This window comes from Nicotiana tabacum, chromosome 19 (genome assembly GCF_000715075.1).
Source record: "Nicotiana tabacum cultivar K326 chromosome 19, ASM71507v2, whole genome shotgun sequence".
Taxonomy (NCBI): domain Eukaryota; kingdom Viridiplantae; phylum Streptophyta; class Magnoliopsida; order Solanales; family Solanaceae; genus Nicotiana; species Nicotiana tabacum.
Genome location: NC_134098.1, coordinates 335680 through 359972, shown reverse-complemented (window position 1 = coordinate 359972; position 24293 = coordinate 335680). Strand labels below are relative to the sequence as shown.

Sequence of the window (24293 nt, the reverse complement as noted above, 5' to 3'; positions counted from 1 at the left end):
CATCTTTCTTTGACTCATGTGTTGCTTAGGAATCAACTCCCCCTCGGCTATAGGCTTATCTCTTTTTTTCTTTGGCGCTTCTTCTAATTCCCTCCCATTTCTGAGTGTGACTGCATTAACTTGAGGGTTCTTCTGTTTATCACTGGGAAGGGTACCCACATGCCTAGTATTTTGATTTGACGCTAACTGTCCAACTTGTCTCAATACTTCTGAAATTAGTCCTGAGTTTTTGATTGTCAAGCAACAACTTGTTCAACATGTCATTAGTACTCTTCTCTACTTGCTGGGGTGGCTTCTGAGGTTGACTGTAATTCCTTTGGGGCCTATGCTGATTCTGAGTCATCTGATTTCCACCCCAAGAGAAGTTAGGATGATTCTTCCAATTTGGGTTGTAAGTGTTCCCATATTGTGCATGTTGATTTATCGGACCTCTGCTGTATTACCCCACATAATAGATGGATTCAATATTCGTGGGACATACGTCACACATGTGACCTTCACCACATAATTCATAGAAAGTAGACATCTGTTACACATGTTGCATATGTTGCATTTGGTGCATTGTCATTCTATTCATATGATTTGCTAATTTCACTATATTTGCACTCATGGGTGAGAAATCATCAAGCTCAATTACACTGGCTGCCTTCTATTTAAGTGCTCTTTGTGATTCCCCATCTCCTTGCCAAGTATTATCATTAGAAGTGAAATTGTTTAGCATGAGTTGGATTTCACTATACGGCCTTGCCATGCAACTACTCCCACAAGTTGAGTCAAGATTCATCTTTGATGTCTCGTCCAACCCATCAACGAAAGTGTGACCCAATACCTTATCAGTCTGACAGTGATGTGGGCAGTCTCTGAGTAGCTTCTTGTATCTTTTCCAAGCTTGACGAAGAGTTTCGCTATCCCGTTGTTGGAACCCAAGAATCTGGTTCCTCGGCGGCTTTGTCTTCTTAGCGGGAAAAGACTTGATTAAGAAATTTTGTGCTAGATAATACCAAGTGTGGATCGATCACGGGCTCTTTTTGCAACCATTCTTTGGCTTCCCCCAGCAGTGAAAAGGGGTAAAATGTCAGCCTGACGTAGTCCTTGGAAACGTTCGGATAATTGTAAGTATCTGTAATTCCAGGAAGTTCTGAATGTGCAGTTGCAGATCTTCATGAGATAGACCCACATACTTCTTAGAGGATTGAATCAATTGTACCATGTACTATTTAAGTTCAAAGTGACCCGTGATATCAGGCCTCACAATAGTCAGAGTCATATTTGCAAGATTGGGCCTTGCGACTTCTATAATCAGACGCTCTTCATTACCTTTCATCTCTAGTGGTTGTGGTTGAACTACAATGTCCAACTCTCTTTCTATTCTAGTTCTAGCTTTGACTTCCCTCCTCATTACCCTGCGCAGTGTTCGTTCTATTTTAGGATCAAGAGGAAGGAGGTTGTTTGCATTTCTACTCCTACGCATTCAAGAGAAGAGTCTGCGTTAACACAAATAAGGAAACTGAAAATTAAAACTTGAACAAATAACTAATAGAAGCTTAACTCGGACAACTAGCTAATTTCTTAGTCCCCGGCAACGGCTCCAAAACCTTGTTGCGACCAAACACACACGCAAGTATACGTGATCCCCAAGTAATAAAGTAGTGAGTAGAGTATCATTCCCACAGAGACTTATGATTAAGTTTTGACCGATTCAAACTCAAACAACTTATCTATTCAAGAGTTGTTTCTCAAAATGTGTAGGTAATTAATTAACAACCAAAGAAACTATCAACCAGTTAAATAAACTAGAGATCGACTGAAACACGTAGGCAATTTTGGATACAAAATAGTAGGAGAGGATATTCCAGGGTCATAGGTTAGCTAACAATATTGTTGCGTTCTTGGCTAAAATTGACTAATTGATTTATCTGGGTTGTTGATTGACAGGGTTGATGTTACTCGTAAGAATCTGTCGAGTTCTTACTCCCCTATTCAAGCTAACTTAATGCCTATATATCTGTGGAATTAAGACTAACAAGAATGCATTTACACTTCCTGTATTTCAACCAAGCAAGACAATTAGGTATATTTCTACTAATTGCGAATCCGCTTCCCGATGCCCGAGTTCAAGAACTTGCTCTATTTAATCCTATATGAAATTTATAATTCCCACTTTCAAGTTCCACTCTAGATTCGTAGGTAATATTTCACTGTTAGCTACGCAGAAAAATAATTAAGAATAGAATTAAATAAATAACCCAATATGATAAAATCAACTCGTCAATTTAAACTTCAAACGTTAACATTCATGTATCACCCACGATCCTAGAATAATAAGGTTCTTAGCCACTCATGTTCATAACAATCATCAAAATATTGTTTTCAAACATAAAAGTTATGAATACTAGAAGAAGAATGGAAGAATTGATGAATTCCGTGCTCCCGAGTATTTCGTACTTATGTTCTGCATTCAAAGTAGCCTCCCCCTTGCCAAAATAGGTTTAGGTTTGCTTTTATATGAGTTGAGGGCGTCTTGGGGTCGAAATAATTGAGTCCCGGGAAAACTAGGTTAAATTCACGTCACCAACGCCCAGGGTAGCATGGGGGGCTAGCCCTAGCGCTGGCCTTCTAGGAGTTTCTATTTTGAGCACCACAGGTAGCGCCCCATGCCGCTCGTGGCGCTACACTGTGTCCTTTTTCCTTTTCTTTCCCTTTTCGCTTCAATTCGTACACCTTCATCCCAAATTGCTTCCGGGTGATTCTTATACATAGAAATACCATAAATTAGCATTAAACATTACATTACACATCCAAAATCTACGAGACATGAGTAAAATGCAAGGCAATATACACAAAAATATACATACTTTAAGCCGAATATATGTGTCAATGTCATGAACCACAATTATATTTTCTTGGACCATCCTTTCTATTTCTCTTTTCAAATCCCGATAAATTTCAACACTATGCCCCTTGGCATTGGAATGGTATTCACACCTTTTATAAGGTTCAAAGCTTTTTGCACATGGATCCACATAATTTGGAAGAATAGGTGCAATCATGCCATAATGCTTTAATTTCTCAAACAAGCTTGTATAGAACTCCCCTATTGGTGTAAACTTATCTTTAGACCTCTACTCCCCTCTATATTCTTGCCTTGGATGTGGGTTATAGGATGTTTGAAAATTTCATGGAGGCTGATGGGAATTTTGCAGTGTTGGTGCTTGCCTTCTAGGGTGTCTCGATGCATGGGCATATGACTCTGGATTATGGACGACATGCTGAGGTAGATCAACAGAGTATTGTGGGTTCTGAGGTGGATAGCAATGCTCAGGTGGAATCATAGAAAATTTGATGAGGCTGCCCATATTTTCGAGATGTTCCCCTAGGACCTTTTCTCGACCCTGATATCATCATGGTATCTTTATCCTTCTCAGTCGTGTCACCAAAATTACCACATCTAATCTGTACAGCCTGAGTTGTGGATTTGAGAACTGCTTGACTTATAATCTTGCCTGTCTTGAGTCCATTCTCAACCATTTCACCAATCTTGATTGCTTCCGATAAAGGTTTTCCCATTGCGGACATCATATTTTGAAAATAGTCAGACTCTTGGGCCTGAAAGAAGACAGTGATTAACTCGTTGTCATCCATGGGTGACTTAACTCTAGCCGCTTGCTCTCTCCATTTAATGGCATATTCCCTGAAACTTTCGGTTGACTTCTTCTTCATATTTGAAAGGGAATATCTATATTGTACTAGAAAAGTCTGATAAAAGCCTTGGCGATGTTATCCCAATCACGCCAATGAGAGGTGTCTTGATTAGTAAACCATTCGGAGGCTGCTCCCACAAGGCTTTCCCCAAAATAAATTATTAGTAACTCTTCCTTTCCTCCCGCGCTTCTTAGCTGATTGTAATATCTTTTCAAGTGAGCTATGGGGTCTCCATGTTCGTCATACTTTTCAATCTTAGGGGTCTTGAAACCAGGTGACAAATGCACATCGGGAAATATACATAGATCCTTGATGGCAATACTCTTTTAACCTGCCAACCCTTGTATGCTTTTGTTTTGGCAAATTATACTGCTAGGCATACCTAGTAGCTATTTTATTAATAATAAAATAAAAAAAAACCACAACAGAAAAGTATAAGTAAGGGGGTTAGCTACAGTAGTGTTGCCTCTATGCCTTGGCTATATAATTACTTCTCTGTGCCTCTATTGCCTTAAAATGGCAGCGTCATGTAGAGGATCATGGTGTAGATGCCGGCAAAAGTCTCACGAAGGCATACAATCTCATAGCCGCTTGGATCTTCCCAAATGCATAGGAATATAGAAGACACATATTGTGCTAGACCTTACCTTACAAATCCTATTGAGGTATAATAAACCTCATCTGCTGGCAAGCATGAAGAAAAAATGAACTGGAAAGAACTAGATACTCTATGATCATCACAGAGTTTATAACATACTCTGTGATAATATTACAATTGATGATACTTAAAAAGTGATAAAATAAAATAATGTAAAAAATTGATTCTTGCCCTTCTTTCTTCAACCTTGTGCATTCTTCAATTTGTAGCTCATTCGCTTCTTCTTCTTCTACTGTTTTCAAGTATTCTTCAAACTTTATCACTTCTTTTTTTATCTATTATACCTTGTAGAGGTGGTTGAGGTAGTCGTCTTTTGCTTTGCAATTCTCATTGGAGGTTTTCTAATGACAACCTCTTGTGTTGCTTTGCCATCCCAACTATGTTGCCTTTCGTGTGCTTTCTTTTTGTTTTTGTTGGATCCACTTCTCATGTGTCTAGGAGAAAGATCTCCCTCCCTAGCTATAATGTTGAAGGTGGCATCCAGTAGTGCATCCTCTTCTCCTTCTTCATAGAAATCTTGACCCATATGCATCCCAAAACCGTCAATATGATTGTAGCCATTCGCTAGTGCAATTTGATCTTTTCTCGGATTATCAAGTCCTCTCAATGTATCCATGTCATGCGAAACAAGAGCGTGAAGGATATTTGTAGGTGTGAGGTTGGGTTTTGCAGCCAGTTCAAGCGTATTTCCAGTAACTAATGTACTGTGCATCTCATTAGCAGCCGATGAAATTTCAATTTCCTTCACGCCTACTGCATTTCTCAGTAGTTGTTGCTCTGGTGTAATTGAAACCTTGTAGATGTCATCCGCGGCAGGACGAAAGGTCGAAATAGTTGCTGCAATTTGTTTCTATCCAGTAGGTACAAACATAGGAGCATTTGGACTTAGCACTCTCTTGGTTGATAAAACAGTAGAAGAATTAAAGGCATGGTTCTTGTGTTCCTTCACTGTTTCCTCAGGTTGCACTGCAGTATCTTCTTATTCTTTCATGTTGATGCTTTTGACGTTGGTGTAGTGTCCATTTGTGCTTTGGCATGAGTTGAATTTTTATTAACAGTTGCCCCATGACTGTCAACAGAAACAACCTCATTACCTTCCTCCCCCTCATAATGCTCTGCCCAGCTGTTTGAGATGTGCTCGTCTTCATCTTCCTTATATTTCTTATCAGAATCATACTCTTCTTCCTCCTCTTCAACTTGGTCAACCCATGTCTTACGCTTACCAGCCTCCTCCAGTACACATATGTTCTATAGAGTTGCGTCATTGCACTCTTCCTTTCTAGTTGGGTATGTAGTGGCAGAATAATATGAGGAAATGTCCTCACGATTATCTGATGGGTGAACTGAGTCTTAAGAGAAACTAATTGCATCATTGGTGGGGATCTCTTGAATAGAGGTATTCAATCCAACCTTATAAACATTATCATTATCAGTAGCAGCTGTGTAACACTTTACAATACCAGTTGGAGCTAAATTTCCAGTAAAAACATTTAATGGATTAATATTCTCCAATATTTGAGCCCCAATAGAGGTAAAATTCAACATGCCAAGAGTGGAGGAGCTATTGTGATCCAATATTTGTATGCTTTTAATTTGTTGTTCCAAGCTTTTTATTTTTTGGGCTATTTCTTCCCATGCTATCTTCCAGGCAAGCTTCTTAATTTTTACAGGAAGATAAAATAAGTATGAGTGGTACTCAGGCGAGTGGTATTGTTCTTGCTGGGTAGCGAACTATGGCTCATGAATCTTTATATGCATCGCTGCTGGCTACGGGATGGTATAGACATACATAACATTAGTGGTTTCCTGGTTCATTCTTGATGGTGTGCCTTGGGAGTGCACAACAGAAGTCCCAGCCATATTCATGTAATTGGGATAAGAGCTGACTCCAGGTGGGCAAGATGGATCAGACAATGAGACCTGAGTGGCGGTCATCAAGATGGGTGTAACCTCTCGGAAACCAAGAATAAACGAGGGCAGTTCTTGGTCATCGGCCCATACTCGACACATTTCAGCTATTCACTCTTTCAGCATCCTATTTTCCCCAACTGCAACAGACTCTTGTTGAACCGTCTGAACTTGAGTCTCGTGAGCACTTGTAACAACTTAAATATTTATTAATATTTTTCCTTTGATCTAGTGTTGTCAGCTAACCACAAACTAACCATCTCAAACCTTTATCCATAATTCAAAACAAATGACACGTTAGAATGGACTCAGTCAATCTTTATTATTATTCAATTTTTTTCTTTCAAAAATAGTTCAATCGAACTCGATGTAGGTTGCCTACGTATCATGTGTGGACATGAATTAGATCTTTGCGTTGTTTGGAAAGATCCAAAATACATTAAACAAATTAACTTTTTTTCTTACTCTTATAAAAAAAATCAAACCATGAAAGCTCCTAACAAGTTTTCGTATTTCAATTTTTAAAAAAAGAAAAGATTAAAATTCCAAGTTAAAACATAATAAATGCTCTCTCTTCTCTCTTCTATTTTGGGCGACTTTTTATGGAGTAATGCAGCCATGGCTGCCACGATCTCTCCCCAGCCTTTGGTTGTGGGAGAGCCAATCCAAAACCCTAATATTCCAAATCCTAACCATAATCCACAATCATATGTTGCTCGTTTTCAAACCATAAAATCAGCTGCTAGTTCGACAATGATTAATTTGGTTCCTGTGAAATTTATCCATGGCGAGCCAATAATAGAATTCACTATGGAGGAGGTAAATCAATTACCATTGAAGAAGGATTACACCAAGCAGTTATAATGAAGTTTTCATATGGGAAATAAGATTTACATGAGCTGCGAAAACTCATCCAGAAACAGTACGACGTTAGAGGTTTGTGTAATATTGGACAGCTTGAATTTCGACATATTCTGGTGAGGTTCGATTTATTTGAAGATTATGTCCAGTTCTTGTCGAGGTCAGTTAGTTACATAAAAGCTAAAGGTGACAAATTCTTTTTTAGAACGTTTCCATGGACGATAGGATTTAATCCCAAGGAGGAAACATCAAAATCTGTAGTGTGGATTACGTTTCCTGATTTGCCGCCGAATATTTTCGCAAAGAAATCGTTACTGTCAATTGCTTCAGCAATAAGAAAGCCTCTTGCAGTGGATAAGGAAACACAAGATCGAACAAGGCCAAGTGCTGCTAGGGTTAAGGTTCTATTAGACATGTTAGACAAACATCCTAAGCGAGTGAAGCTGCACATCGTTGATAAGTCGACTGGAAAATTTGTTGAACATTATCAGGAGGTAGTGACAGTAGTGTATGATAATCTCCCCAAATATTGCACTTTTTGTAAGCATCAGGGGCATGATGAAAGAACATGTCGTTTGGTGACTGAAAAGGATAAGGCAGAAGATGGAGTTGGGGCAGAAAACAGGGCTGTGCAAGAGCTGCCTGTTGTTGAGACGACTGGAGTTGAAAAGATGCAAGGACATGCTAGGGATTATTTGAATGCCAAAAGAGCTGGACAAAATATGATTGAAGGTGTTGAAAAAGAATCTAACCAGCAGAAGTTGATAAAATTACAAACTATTGGAGACAAGGGAGGTGAATATGATAAGGTTATGGCTGATAAGGGGCAAGAACATGTAGGTGTTGTGGCTTTGGAGTGTGCAACTACCACATGTTCTAAAGTAGTAAATATAGAGGCTAAACATCATCAAGTTACAACTGGAGTTGAGCAGGTTGCTCTTGGGGCTTTGATACCTACTGTGACATTGAATGCAACTGTGGATCGTGCTACTTACTATGTGATTGATCGAGATTCATCTAGAGGTGAAGTAGCAAATAATGTACAGGTGTTTCGAATGAAAAAATAGCTGGGCATGTGCATGAAACTCAAGACAAATATAGATCCACAGCAGCTCGATATGTTGGTATTACTGATGAGGTTAAGGATGATCAAATTGAGAGGAAGGCAACTTGTATAGCTACTACTGGAGTTGTTACAAATACTGCTGCATTAGCTGATCTAGTTGAAAAACCAGCAGCCCTTGTGGATCAACCAAATTCTGAGAGCGCTAAACCTCCTGATGTACCTGTTGTTCCTATGATTAAAAATGTTGGGCAGCAGGAGATAGCTTCTGCACAAAAATCAGAATATCAGCCTGTGCAAAATGCAAAAGCTGGAGATTGAGCAGTGGTGCATCGATGAAATTCATCTCCAAACAAAAAGATTGATGTTACGACAAAGCTGGCAAGTGCATCAAAGGAAGTTAATATCTCTAATTCTTTTGATGCGCTGATGAATGAATCTATTGTGGATGATGTTGGGAAGAAGGAACAGCAGGTTGGGCATGAGGCAGCCTCAAAAACCAGCAAGAACCAGTCACCAAGCAGTGGAAAACAGCAGCAACAGCTAATTCTGCCTCGTCCTAGCAGTGAGGAACATGCTCAACACAGTGATGCTTTGAGTAAAAATTTGGGTGCTCAACAAGTTGCATCGATGATCAGCTTAGCAGAGGTGTTAAAGGGTGATCATGTACCTACGTCCAGCACTCCAGGCATAAGCAAACAACAGAAATTTTCCAACCACACAGGTGGTCGATTAATTGTTTCGAAGGACATTGTTCTTGGTGATGCGCCAAAGGCTGGGGCAGTCCAATTGTCTACTTCAACCACAATGACCAATACTCCAAAGCTATATATTTCTAGTCCTGAAGTTGCAAAAATCATTAAAGATACTCAGATGGCTATGATGATGAGTTCAAATCCTATCATCAAGCAACCATTGGTCACTTTGAACACATCGGTTCATGATGTCCCTTCTCAGTCGCTAGAATCATTTGGTGAGCATGTTGATGAATCCGAGCAGCTTCTATTGTACACTGGGAACGATTATGATGTGGTAAAAGAGGACATGAGGGAGGAGAACAATGTGCAAATTGGCCAACATGACAATGCACAAGATCAAACAGAACTCTTACATAGAGTGATGTTCTAGAGTAAATTGTAGGCTGATCAAGTTGAGGATGAAGAGGCTAATGATGAAGTGCTTTTTAAAGATAGTGATGTCAAGGTAAGTGAAGGCGGCAGCTCACTTCCAGTGGATTCACCAGCGGCACAAGGTAAGAAAGATACTCAAACTTCTCCTACCAAATAATTTGGCAACGGAGCGCGTGTTTTTAAGCATTCAAGTAAGGCTAGGATTAGAGCAAATGATAAGGCAATCTTAGATACAATGGACAGTATAACACCATACAAATTAGCACACCCAATAAATGTACAAGACCAGCAATCTTCAGGTATGAACATCAATAAAATATTAAATATCAAGCCTCCACCATCAACACTAATATGAATGAAGGAGTTGTCATTAGGCAACTCCCAATGCGAGTTGCAAAGCAAAATTCAGCAGCCACAACCAAATCTACAACGTCCGACCATTCCAGAAGGGAATAATGTATGTTGAACACATGTTGAAGAGGATTGATGAAGAAATGAGGAATTTTGAAGATTTATTGAAGATAGCTAAAGAGGATTTTAAGGAGCTACAATTTGAAAAACTCACAAGTATAATGAATGAGGGGTAAGAATCCAATTTCTACCTTGTTTTATTTTATCATTTTCTAGGCATTATCATATGTAATATCATCATAGAGTGTGTTATAAACTCTATGATGATCATAGAGTACTTACTTCTTTCGAGTTCTTATTTTTTACATGTTTGCTAAAAGATGAGGTTGTTCATGCCTCAATAGGAATTGTAAGGTAAGGTACAACTTAGTATGTGTTTTCTATTTGTCTTATGTCTTTGGGAAATATCCTAACAGCTATGAGATCATTTGCCCTCGTGGAACTTTGCCGGCAGCCACATCCTCAGCATGAGGCTTCCATCACAAGGCGATGGAGGCGTAGAGGGATAATTATATAGCCAAGGCATAGATACAACACTACTGTAGCTTTTGCCGCCCTTACTTGTACTATTCCTTTGTGATTTTTTTTTTATTAATAAAATAGCTACTGGGCAGACCGCCTGATAGTATAATTTGCTACAAAATATTTTTTTTAAAAAGAAGAAAGATTTGTTTTTGAATTTTTGAAATATAGATTTCTATAGAAGAAAGAAAATATTTTTCAATTTTGAATTTTGAATTTTGAATTTTAATTTCGGAAAGAAAGACTTCTAAATAAGAACAAAAATATTTTTGGATTTCAAAATTTTCTTTGGAATTTTCGAAAGAGAGACTTCTAAAGAAGAAATAAAGGAATTATTTTTTGAAAATTGATGGCCGGACCCGATGGAGGTTGCCTACGTATCTCACCGAGTAGTGAGAATCAGACCCGTGTAGTTCAACTTAAAATTTGAAATGAAACTGGCTATTTTTTTTCTTATTATGAAAATTAATCTTGATCACCATACGCACCACACCACTTCGGGCCCCTTTTTTTTAAAAAAAAAAAGGAACAGTTATTTGTACAGAAATCGAGAGAATGTTCTTTATTTCTCTCATTTCATTCAACTGATCTACCCTAAAGCCTGTCAACATGCAAGCTTTCGAAATAATGCAACATGTAGCACATAATATGAACGTTATGGTCTCAAAGAGGATACCTGTCTTATACGGATCCGGCCCCTGTGCCGAGTTTCGCTAAGTCAAATGCACGTGATGCAAATAAAGCGAATCTACTAGGGATATCCGGCATGAGGTATGTTCTTCTAGGTTTAAATCCTGATGGAGAAGGTGTCTAGACTGGCTTACTCGAGCGGACAACCCGAGCCGAGGAGCGTCAAGCATACCGGTAGCATTACTTTCCGACTTAGCTGGTGGTGCTCCCCGCCTAAAACATGTGTGACTAAAATCCTTCACTGGGTAGCAAGCACCTCGGCTATCTCAAAGAAAGTGGGCTATGTCAAGCAAATGCTCAATTTTAATTTATCCAGAAGACTCATAGGGGTTGCGTGGGAAGACAATTTATATACACAATTCAACAATATGAAAGCAATAAAAAGCAGGCAGGTAGCACATTAGGTCCTAAATAAATCACAGTATATACAAAAATTAATAAAGCCAAATAAAAGTCAACATGTACAAGCTCGAATTCTTATTGTCCCCAGTAGAGTCGCCAGAGCTGTCACACCCCTTTTATACCCCAAAAGATATGTGTGTTATGGATTGTTATGGGTTAAAGAGTTTTTTCAATTAAAGTGATAATTTTTGATAGGGAATACTTTATCCAGAGTCGCCACTTGAAATTGAGTTTTGGTATTCCAAGTCACCTTATTGAATCCCTAATCAAAAGGAAATTGATTCTACTTATTATTGGTCTGCGAAAATAGGAGACTGGGTAAGAAATTCTATTGACCGGGGAGAAGGTTCAGCTCATGTTTAAGTTCCAGAGATACCCGATGCCGGTACGTTCCTTCAAACTAAACATACAGAGATGTTATTTCATGTTCTCTCGGATGAGCTTGGGGCGAACAAGCATATTCTATTACAAGGTTTTAATACTAGTTATACGCATGTGCCTCTGCCGATTAAAACTTTACGGATGTGGCTTCATCAGCGGCACCAGGGCAAAAATACTATAGATGCAAGATAAAAAAGAGGAGTGAATGCTTTCTTTTTTGCCATATTTTTCATTTGTGAATTGTTAATCAACCCATTCGTATACTCTATGCGATCGAATATTTCTTACACACATGAGTTTTATACAAGATATCAGACTAATGAATCTATTTTCTTTGTGATTTTGTAGTTAGTCTTTGAATCTAGAAAGAATCTAGAAAGAATTCAGAAAAAAGCTAAGAATTCACTTCGAATGAAGAAATTCAGAATATGCCTTTTTTATCTTACGACTCATCAAAATCCAGAAAACAATCAAAAAATTTGAAAAAAGACTTTTTTGATTAGATGGGAATGAATGAAAAAATATTAAATCGTCCCATATTGAATCTGGAATTTTGGCTATTCCCAGAATTTATACCACTTTATAATGTATATAAAATAAAACTGTGGATTATACCAAGCAAATTACTTCTTTTAAATTTGAATACAAATGAAAATGTTAATCAAAATAAAAACATCAATAATAAGAGTAGCTAGGACCAATTTAGTCACGTTTTCATGTTTCAATTGAACACTGTCCATTTTTTTATTATTCTCAAAGGATAAGATTATTCTCTTTATCAAACATATGTGGATCCAATCACGATCTTATATATAAGAAGAACAAAAGATCTTTCTTGATCAATCCCTTTGCCCCTCATTCGTCAAGAATAAGGAAGATCCTTTTCAAGTTTGAATTTGTTCCTTTGGAATCTGGGTTCTTCTACTTCATATTTATTTAATACGAATATTTTTTCTCTTTTTTTTTATATCATTCCTTAAGTCCCGTAGGTTTGATCATGTAGAATTTGACCCATTTTCTTATTGAACGAAAGGTACGAAATAAATTAGATTGATAAAAGTACCATGTGAAATCCTGGCCTTCAATCCGATTAGGGGCATGTTATCCTTTCTCCTACGCCTAGTGCCTTACTTTCTTAAAGAAGACATCTGTCCATTCAATCGAAATTTCTATTTCTAGAGGTATACTCCATTTAGCGATATCTCACTTATCTTCCTGAAAGTCAAGTGCCGCACCGGATACGCATTCAATTACCTTTTTAAGAGCTCATTTTATTTCTCTTCTTTGCTTCTGATTCAATAGCACGGAGACCGGTGCAAAGGGTTAACAGTTGATAGGCAAGACAAGTGGTAAAGCAGTAAATCCACTAAGAAATGCACTAATAGCTATTCACTCACCAACAACAGCGGCAAGGCAAGAGTGGAAGGAGAAAAGAAAGAAGGATCAAGTCGAGTGTTGTTCGGTGTGAGGTCGGGGTAGCTGTTCTAGTTCTTGATAGGAAAGTAAAGTATGGGCTTAAGGATTTTAAATTTGAAATGGACTTGCAACCGTGGGCTTAGGTGTCCGTGGGTAAGCAACCGCTGCTTATCGATTAATAGAACCATATCAATAAAAAGCATATGATAAGGTTCCTATAGAGGTTCTATGGAGATGCTTAGAGGAAAAAGGTGTGTCGGTTGCTTACATTAGGGTGATTAAGGACATTTATGATGGAGCTAAGACTCGGTTTAGGACATTGTGAGGCGTCTCAGAGCATTTTCTAGTTGTTATGGGGTTACATCAAAGATCTGCGCTCAGTCCATTCCTATTTGCCCTGATGATGGATGCACTGACACGCCATATTCAAGGGGAGATGTCATGGTGTATGTTATTTGCTGACGATATTGTTCTGATTAATGAGATGCGAGGCAGCGTCACTGAGAGGCTGGAGGCTTGGAGACAGGCCCTTGAGTCTAAAGGTTTCAAGTTGAGCAGATGTATTATTTGTAGGAAAATTAAGATTCATTAGTCTAATTGAAATATTTGCTCTAGTTTGACATTGGTTTATGAGATTTATCTTCTACTTTTTTTAAAAGTGATAAATAGACTATAAAAAGAAAAGGAAAAGAATTAAGGATTGGAGAATATTCCCTCCTTAGATTTGTTATACAAAAACAACAACAACAACAACAATAACAACAACAACAACAACAAAAAAAATAACAACAAAGTGGGGTATGGGGAGGGGAGTGTGTACACAGTCCTTACCCCTACATTCAAGAAGGCAGAAAGGATGCATAGATTTGTTTTACAAAGAAATATTCCAGAACTAGAAATTCACCATAAAACCTAAAAGGCAGGAAGTTTAGGTGCAGGATTAAGTGCCTTGGATAATTAAAGGATTAAGTTAGACAAATAATACCAAAAGTCTAAGCATGCATGGTATGTTAATTAAGTGTATATCATGTGAGGTATAATTGATAGAAAATAGGAGTCCACCAAACAGTATAGGGAACTAGGTTATCTATCTATTCCTAAAGGAAAGTAAAACCAAACAGTATAGGGAACGAGGTTCTCTATTTGTTCCCATAGTATATAAGCAGAAAGTAAAAGACACACGAAAGTTACGTGAAAAACTCCTTGCTCAAGGAATTAAAACCCACGACCTACCCTAGTAGGATTTCAACTGCACTAAACCAAGCAAACTTCAGATTAAAACCTATTGCAATCTAGAAATTAAACTCTTAATCCCTCACCCCTTACAATAACTCTTTTGTAAGCCCTTTGCAATAACTTTATTACAAAGCAACAAACCTTGACTAACTCTAATCAAGAAACCAAACAAAACAATAGTTGAAATCTGTCCTACAAAGACACTTCTTAAAAGTAGTGTAGGATTACAAGCGAAGAACAAAATAACAAAGACTTAACAAATCTAAGGACTTAACATATCTTCAGTGTCGGGATCTGGTCCTTGAGGTTGTAGCAGCCTTATTCTTGAGAGAGCCTTGAAGGCTATGGTGGCTAGCACTTAAGAGAATATGATTTTTGGATTTAATTTGCAAGTGTTAGGTCAAACCCTGTAACATGTTCTATATCTATAAGAGAGCATGCGAGAAAAGATAGGGTCTTTTAGTTTGATCTTAGCAAGCTATAACTGTGTTGTTGTACTGCTAATAGTAGGTACAGTGCAGCAGCTTTTACAACTATAGAGTTGAGTATACGACAGCTAGAGAACTAATCACATATGATCCCTATCTGGTTCCTCGAGAACGTTTGACCATCATCAAAACACAAAATAGCATTACTTATCACTAATGAAATTCTATAAAGCAACTTCCTAATTCCTATATTTAATTCTATTGGTAATTTATGTTATCTCTACCCCCAAGCAGGAGCAGATATACAATTATAGAAATGTGTTCAATTGAATTCATAACATTCGAAACGAAGCATAAATTTATGTGAAAAAAATCTACTAAAATTGCAACAAATAGTAAATATAAACCTATAGCTTTAAAAAAAATAACGAGTTCAATACTAAGAACCTTAAAAATTGAACCCATAGAATTTTAAATCCCAAATCGGTCAATGACCCCATGCGGTAAAAGAGCAAGTAGGAGAGGAGAAAGGCGAAGGATGAAAGGGTAGGTTATGAGCTTATGATGAATGGAAAGAGATTGTTTCTCTTTGGGGCTTTCTAAAATTATTTTGTTTTTACGGGGTAAAGGAAAAAAAATATCCAAATAATCACCATATTCGTTTAATCTCAATTTGATTTAATGTGAATAAGAGAACAAAGAAGGTATAGTTTGTCGAAGACATAATTAAGTAGATAAAATTAAAGTGTGCTCTTTCTAACATATTAAACTTTTAGATGAGATAATTACACACTTCAATGTAGTTTAGGTAAGATAACTTGCCAAATACCTTAACGTGTACTTACTAAAACCTTCATTAACTAGAATTTGATATCACGAAACTTTGAGAACCGTAACCAAAATACATAATTGAGGAACAAAGAAAGAAAAAGTTATAGTGAGGGAAAATGGTCCCATGCATATTTAAGGCAATGAAAGGAATCTAAATTAAGATGATGGATTTGATCGGACCACATGAAATTAAAAAGTGGACGTACCTTAGACTTTGTTCTTTGTTGTTCACTGTGTAAAGACGAAGAAGTATTAATTAGTAGTTTCACTTGATTTTTGTGGATCTGATAATTTATAAACCGTACAGAATTGAAGGACCATTATATGTGGTATGCAACATATTCAGGAAATGCCACCAAACATTCCGTTAATGCCTTTATTCAGTTTCTATCAACACAGCTAGAGACGATTCTTCTTTTACATATATTTATATTCTACCAAAAATGATATATATATATATATATATATATATATATATATATATATTAATCCACATATTCTTAAAATCGTGTATAAATTCAATTGTTATCCACTTTTAAGGGTAAACAATTTGGTATTTTATTTCCTTTTATGTCGACTATGATAACTTTCTGATTTGATCTACTTTATACGCCTCTTAATTAATGGACCTTTTTGAATTGTTTAAATAAGTTTCAAATTATGCGAGTTTTCCAGTAAAGCTTAACGGTAATCCTTTTTTCTTTTATTTGTGGACTTAAATTATCCCTTATATACTCTTCTTCCCAATCTTTTAAAGAACTAGATCTTTTCTTAATACTTTTTTCTTTAACCTCACTGTGGCCACAGTTAAACATATGTACCCATTTTAACACCTTTCTGATAATTTTTTGGGCCTAACTTAACCGGTTTCTCCTAGGAATTTACAGGTTAATCCATCTAAGTTGTTAAGGAGTTGGAAAAATAACCATATACTTAAAGTGATCTTTTAGTTATTTATAAACTAGCAACTGAGAAATTAGATACATGAAAATAAAACATAAAGCTATAAATAAAATTGGGTAATATCCAGAAACATAATTTTTAGATAAAAGCAGCAACTTACATGTTTATAGGAGAGATTTCCATTTCGGTAAACCCGAAAGAGTTTACTCGACTTGAAAATTAAAAACTTACACACTGAAGCGTAAAACTTTATTCATTTTACAGGCTTGAGATAGAAACAACTAAAGCATACATAGGGAAAATATTTTACAAAGGATATGATACAAGGTTTGGAGAATGGTTTTCTGGCTTAGGCGATGAAAGGGAAGGGGAATATGTTTTTCTTCATATGGTTCTCGTCATTGTTGTGTGTCTCGTCTTCATGGGAAGGGGCTTAGGCAATGAAAGGGAAAGGGGAATATATATATATATATATATATATATATATATATATATATATATATATATATATATATCAGGTACACCATTAGGGAACGTGATATGGATGAATGAGATCCCTCCAACATTAACCAACTAAGGTCGTGTAGGTTCAAGCTCAGAATAAGGAGTAATTCCTACTAGAGAATGCTTTTCCGTTAATGATTCCTACACGATGTGAATCTAGATTAGTCGGGTCAGTGATTTAGATATCGGAAAAAATATAAGTTATAGCAGTTAACAAGGAAAGGTCGAGGAACCTGATATCTCTTTGTTAAATTTAATATCTTCTAGGTTAACTTAATGTTCATTCTCGTACTACAAAAGTCCAGGAATTCAACCAATGTTTGAAGTTGTATTCGATTGAAAGTCAAGCAAAGTACAATAAGTCAGGAATCCTGAGTCATGGAGCAACAATCAATTTTATCATCTCCATTCTCCAGGTCCAAATGGTCGGAAAGAACTTGTAATAGTCTTTTGCCATTAATTATTATCTTTTTGTATTATCTAATTCCCACCTAATTTATTTGGCAATTATATTAGAGTGAGACATGGCATATTACATTCCATACAGAAAAGAATGGCACGTTAAGTGGTGTTGAAAGTACTCTTCTCACTTTAACCGAAAGGCAAGCTCATACTATATGTAAGAAATGCAATATAGTGGAAAGGGATGAGAGACAATGGTTATGGTGGAAAAAATCAATTGTTATAGTGGTGATCAATTTAAAGGAATGAGAGACAATAAAATGGTTGAGAAAAATGATGGTCAAATACTGATCCTTTCTAAAACTCAGTGGAAAATTTGGATAATTTCACATAGTTCAATGGTAAATTTGCTCGTCTTTTCCTTGTAAAAATGGCTTGTGGGTTGGACACATGGTATCACGAGTACTAAACAATATCATTAGAGACTAAACTTTTGACGACATTAGTCAATAAGGGTAAATCTAGCCAATTTTTATATTGATAAGGATAGATTTGACCCCAACCATTAACGGAAGGCAAATTTAGATCGTTTATTATTCGATGACAAATTTAAATATTTTCCCTTTTTATATCTTTGTTATTTCTTTTGGAATAGTTTTATGATTATTTTTTATCGTGATGTTACTTAAATATGCTTTAATTTTCTTGGTTCACACTAAGTTTTGCAAGTTTAGAAAACAAAGACTATACAATTAAAAATTAAAATATCAGCTAGAATATAGTCATCGCCTAGCTAGTCACGAGATAAATCTTTAGAGCTGTCTTAGACCTACCTTTTGATGACTGCAAATTTTAGTTTTCTTGATGAAATTGTACTGATAACGCGTAAAATTATATACTTCCTCTGTTTATATCACACATCACTTTAACTAATTTTTGAAGACAAATTGAATTAGTTCAACTTATTATTTTAGAATTAAAATTTAGACATTTAAAAATTATATGAAAAGTACCATAACCTGTAAATCATCTCATGTCGATATGATAAAAAAATACATTTCAAAATGTTAGTAAGTTTCATATATTTTGAATCTTGAGAAGCTAAATACAACAACAACAACAACAACAACAAAGTCTAATGGGACTATTGATCGCTACAAGGCTCGCGTGGTAGCCAAAGGCTACAACCAGCAATAGGGTATAGACTATGATGAGACATTCAGTCCAGTTATCAAGATGGCATCAAGGGCGATTAGGTGTGACTTGCTTGATAAGGGAAAGAGAAGACGTCCCTCAAAGCCACAACAACAACAACAACAACAACACAACAACAACAGAGTATAATCTCACATAGTGGGGTCTGGGAGGGTAGTGTGCACGCAGAATATGATAAAAAAATACATTTAAAAATGTTGATAAAGTTTCATATATTTTGAATCTTGAGAAGCTAAATACTACAACAACAACAACAACAACAACAACAACAACAACAACAACAACAACAACAACAACAACAGAGTATAATCTCACATAGTGGGGTCTGGGAGGGTAGTGTGCACGCACAATATGATAAAAAAATACATTTAAAAATGTTGGTCAAGTTTCATATATTTTGAATCTTGAGAAGCTAAATACAACAACAACAACAACAACAACAAAGTCTAATGGGACTATTGATCGCTACAAGGCTCGCGTGGTAGCCAAAGGCTACAACCAGCAATAGGGTATAGACTATGATGAGACATTCAGTCCAGTTATCAAGATGGCGATTAGGTGTGACTTGCTTGATAAAGGAAAGAGAAGACAACAATAACAACAACAACAACAACAACAATAACAACAACAACAACAACAACAACAACAACAACAACAACACAACAACAACAGAGTATAATCTCACATAGTGGGGTCTGGGAGGGTAGTGTGCACGCAGAATATGATAAAAAAATACATTTAAAAATGTTGATAAAGTTTCATATATTTTGAATCTTGAGAAGCTAAATACTACAACAACAACAACAACAACAACAACAACAGCAGAGTATAATCTCACATAGTGGGGTTTGGGAGGGTTGTAGGCACTAGAATGGAGTCCTTTATTTTGTCAAAAGCTTTCTGGCGGGCTTCATCCCATTTTCCTGCTAAATTTTGATTTATAAATTTGTGTATCGGCTCGCAAGTGGTTATACAAGAGAAAGTCAAAGTCTGATGGGACTATTGATCGCTACAAGGCTCGCGTGGTAGCCAAAGGCTACAACCAGCAATAGGGTATAGACTATGATGAGACATTCAGTCCAGTTATCAAGATGGCATCAAGGGCGATTAGGTGTGACTTGCTTGATAAGGGAAAGAGAAGACGTCCCTCAAAGCCCCATTAACGCAAAAGAAGTCGATTCCTACGTTTTTAAATTACCAGAAGCTCTTAGCTACTCAGCTATACTATAGGCTCTAAAGGCATTACTTGACTGAAAGAGTGCTTATATTATGGGGGCTTCCCTTTCCAACATCTGACTTATATACAGGTCAACATCGACTTAAGAAGCACGAAAAAAAAAAGTAGCTACCTCGGGAGAGGGATGAGAGTAGTCTTTTTCCAATAGGCTAGCTGCCTATTGCAGGAGTTCCTGACCTGATCGCTACAAGGCTCGCGTGGTAGCCAATGACAACAATAACAACAACAACAACAACAACAACAACAACAACAACAACAACAACAACAACAACAACAACAAAGTCTGATAGGACTATTGATCGCTACAAGGCTCGCGTGGTAGCCAAAGGCTACAACCAGCAGTAGGGTATAGACTATGATAAGACATTCAGTCCAGTTATCAAGATGGCATCAAGGGAAATTAGGTGTGACTTGCTTGATAAGGCAAAAATAAGACGACGACAACAACAACAACAACAACAACAACAACAACAACAACAACAACAACAACAACAACAACAACAACAACAACAACACATTATAATCTCACATAGTGAGGCATGGGGAGGGTAGCATGCACGCAGACCTTACCCATACCTTGTGGTGGTAGAGAAGCTGTTTTCAATAGGCCCTCGGCTCAAGCGAGCATAGGTACGCCAATAATAACAAGAAAATAAGACGGGATAACACCGAAAAATCATATAAAAGTAGCATACATAATAAGATAGTAAGATGATCGAAATCCAAAAAATAAAATGACAGGTATTCAAATAAGCCTACTACCAACCAAATGCGAGAATGCGTACTAACACTGCCGGTATGAATAATCTAGACTACCTAACCTACTATCCTAATCTTCGACCTCCACACCTTCTTATCACGGGCCATGTCCTCGGCCAGTTGTAGTTGTGCTATGTCATGCCTAATCACCTCACCCCAACTCTTCCTCGGCGTACCTCTACCTCTCCTAAGGCCCTCCAATATCAACCTCTCACACCTCCTTACCGGGGCGTGTGTGCTTACCCTCCTCACATGTCCAAACCATTTAAGCCGTGCTTCCCGCATCTTGTCCTCAATAGGGGCCACACCCACCTTGTCCCGAAAAACTTCATTCCTAATCCTATCTAATTTGGTGTGCCCGCACATCCATTTCAACATCCTCATCTCTTCTATCTTCATCTTCTGAATATGGAAGCTCTTGACTGGATAACACTCAGCCCTATACAACATAGTTGGTCTGACCACCGCTCTATAAAACATACCTTTAAGTTGTGGTTGTACCTTCTTGTCATACAAAATACCGGAAGCAAGTATCCATTTCATCCATCCCTCCCCAATACGATGTGTGACATCTTCATAAATCTCCCCATCCCCTGTATAATAGACCCAAGGTACTTAAAACTTCCCACCTAGGAATGACTTGTGAATACAGCCTCACCTCTCATTCCACTCCCTCAGTAGCACCACTAAACTTACACTCCAAGTATTCTATCTTGGTTCTGCTCAGCTTGAAACCGTTAGACTTCAGGGTCTGCCTCCATACCTCTAACCTCGCGTTAATACTGTCTCGCATCTCGTCAATCAAAATAATATCGCCTGCAAATAACATGCACCGCGGCACCTCCCCTTGGATATGGCGAATTAGTACGTCCATCGCCAGGGCAAACAAAAAAGAGCTGAGTGTCGACCCCTGATGCAACCCCATCATGATCGAGAAATGATCAGAGACCCCTTCCACTGTCATCACACATGTCTTCGCTCCCTCATACATGTCTTTAATCACCCTAATGTAGGCCACATATACCCCTCTAGCCTCCAAACATCTCCACAGAATCCCCCCCTCCCCCTCGGGACTTTAATGTAAGCCTTTTCTAAATCGATGAACATCATATGCAAGTCCCTCTTCCTCTCCCTATATTGGTCCATCAATCTCCTAATAAGGTGAATGGCTTTCGTAGTCGAACGCCCCAGCATAAATCCAAACTAGTTCTCGAAAATAAACACCCTTCTCCTTACCCTTAGCTCCACCACCCTCTCCCACACCTTCATAGTATGACTAAGTAGCTTAATACCCTGATAGTTGTTATAATTTTGGATATCACCCTTATTCTTGTACAAAGGAACCATCGTGCTCCATTTCTACTCTTCGGGCATATTTTTCGTCCTGAAAATGACATTGAATAACCTAAGCCACTCCAAGCCCGCCCTGCCCACACTCTTCCAAAACTCCATCGGGATTTTATCTGGCCCGGTTACTCTGCTCCTGCTCATCTTACGCATAGTCCACACAACCTTCTCAACTCTAATCCGTCTGCAATACCCAAAGTCACAACGACTCTCGGAGGATCCCAAATCACCCAAATAATATTGGTGTTCCCATCCTCATTCAAGAGACTATGGAAGTAAGTCTGCCATCTCCGGCGGATATGCACCTCATCCAACAAAACTCTACCTTCTTCGTCCTTGATGCACTTCACTTGGTCCAAGTCATGGGCCTTTCTCTCTCTCACCTTGGATAGCCTAAACAACCTCTTATCCCCGCCTTTACCTTCAAGTTCTTCATATAAACGACTAAATGTTGCAGTCTTATCCGCCATAACTGCTAACTTTGCCTCCTTCCTAGCCAAATTATATCGCTTTCTATTCGACTCTTCTCCTCCTCGTCAATGCTTTCCACTAGTTTCAGATACACCACTTTCTTGGTGTTTGCCTTTCTTTGGACCTCTCCATTCCAACACCAGTCTCCGTTGCGACCACCATTGTAACCTTTTAAGACCCCTAGAACCTCTCTGGTAGTTTTCTTAATGCACTGCGCCATCGTGGTCCACATCAGGCTCGCATCCCCATTACTCCTCCAAGCTCTCACAGTCAACAACTTAACCCCCAACTCCTGCGCTTTGTCTTCAGTCAAGGCTCCCCACATGATCCTAGGTTGTTCATACACCACCCTCTTCCTTTTTTTCCTCGTGATCTCAAAGTCTATGACCAGGAGCCTATGAAGGGTCATGAAGTTCTCACTCGGGATGACCTTGCAATCCGTATAAAGACCTTTATCGGACCTCCTGCAGAGAAGATAGTCAATCTGGGTCCTGGCCACCGAGCTCCGGAATATGACCAAGTGTTCCATCTTCTTCGAAAAATTCGAGTTTGCTATCACCAAATCAAACGCTCTAGAAAAATCCAACAGTGAAGCTCCCCCTCCATTTTTATCTCCAAAACCGAAATCACCATGTACATCATCATAGCCCTTAGACGTCGCTCCAATGTGGCAGTTGAAATCTCATCCAATAAAAAGCTTCTCAGTGGGCGGTATACCGCACACCATCTCATTTAAATCCTCCCATAAATGCCTCTTGACTTCCTCATCCAATCCTGCCTCGGGTGCATACGCACTGATTATGTTCAAAGTAAATCCACCAACAACTAGCTTAATACTCACCAGTCTGTCGCTCACTCTCCTAACCTCTATCACTAAATTTCGGAAGTCCTTATCAACCAAAATACCAACCTCGTTCCTGCCCCTTGGTCCCAAAAAACCATAGTTTAAACCCGTCCGCATCCCGCGCCCTATCTCCTACCCATCTAGTCTCATGTACACAAGCTATATTAATCTTCCTCTTTCAGATAATCTTCGCTAACTCAATAGACTTTCCAGTCAAAGTTCCTATGTTCCAAGACCCAACTCTCAACCTGGTGGCTCCCTTAGCCCTCTTACCCACTTGCCCCCGCACCCAAACCCCCGCAAACAGCAACATACAATGACATATAAGAGTCAAAAGTACAACGCACTGATCCTGATTGAAGTAATACTTATTGGGCTAGTTTACTTACTCAACAAAGGCTAAGTAAGTAATAATAAAAATTAATAGAGTGACAAGAATGTCAAGATCGCGACTTTTCATTAATTGTTAATAAGTTTGTGCAATTATGGTCCAATTAGATCCCTAGAGGGCCACTTCATTTCGCTACTACTCTATTGTTGGCTAAATATTACAACCATGTCTAGTCTTTGCATTTCTAAAATAATATTGTATAGACGCTCTCAAAGTAATAGCCGAACATGTATACTTTTTTTTAATATTCTTTTGTATATATAAATATTTTGTATGTTATATAAAAAAATTATACAAATTTTATATACTTTTTCGACTACCGAATATAAATAAGTTCTGACACAGACTAAAAATAATAATACTCCAAATAATATTGTCTCTCATCCCTTTAAATTGATCGCCCATAACAAATGATTTTTTCCACTATAAAACATTACCACCTAAAGATTACTCTACCAACACTTCACCCCTATGACGCACAGAAAAAAAAACACAAGAAAATTCCAGAAAAATAGTCTATTAAATGTGAAGTCTTTGTTTCTAAACAGGAAAAACATAGGTTGAACCAAGAGACTTAGAGG

At 37.8% G+C, this 24293-nt stretch overlaps 1 protein-coding gene across 1 annotated transcript; it reads right to left on the bottom strand.

Moving 5' to 3' along the window:
* Positions 1–22481: 22481 nt before the first annotated feature.
* Positions 22482–23006, bottom strand: LOC142173299 (uncharacterized). Its single transcript, XM_075238604.1, has one exon. The coding sequence runs from the start codon at positions 23004–23006 to the stop codon at positions 22482–22484; it is 525 nt and encodes a 174-aa protein (XP_075094705.1).
* Between the last annotated feature and the right edge of the window lie 1287 nt (positions 23007–24293).

What these genes read in the sequence shown, in the direction of transcription:
- LOC142173299 (XM_075238604.1), bottom strand. Translation starts at nt 23,006, where the DNA reads ATGGAACACTTGGTCATATTCCGGAGCTCGGTGGCCAGGACCCAGATT.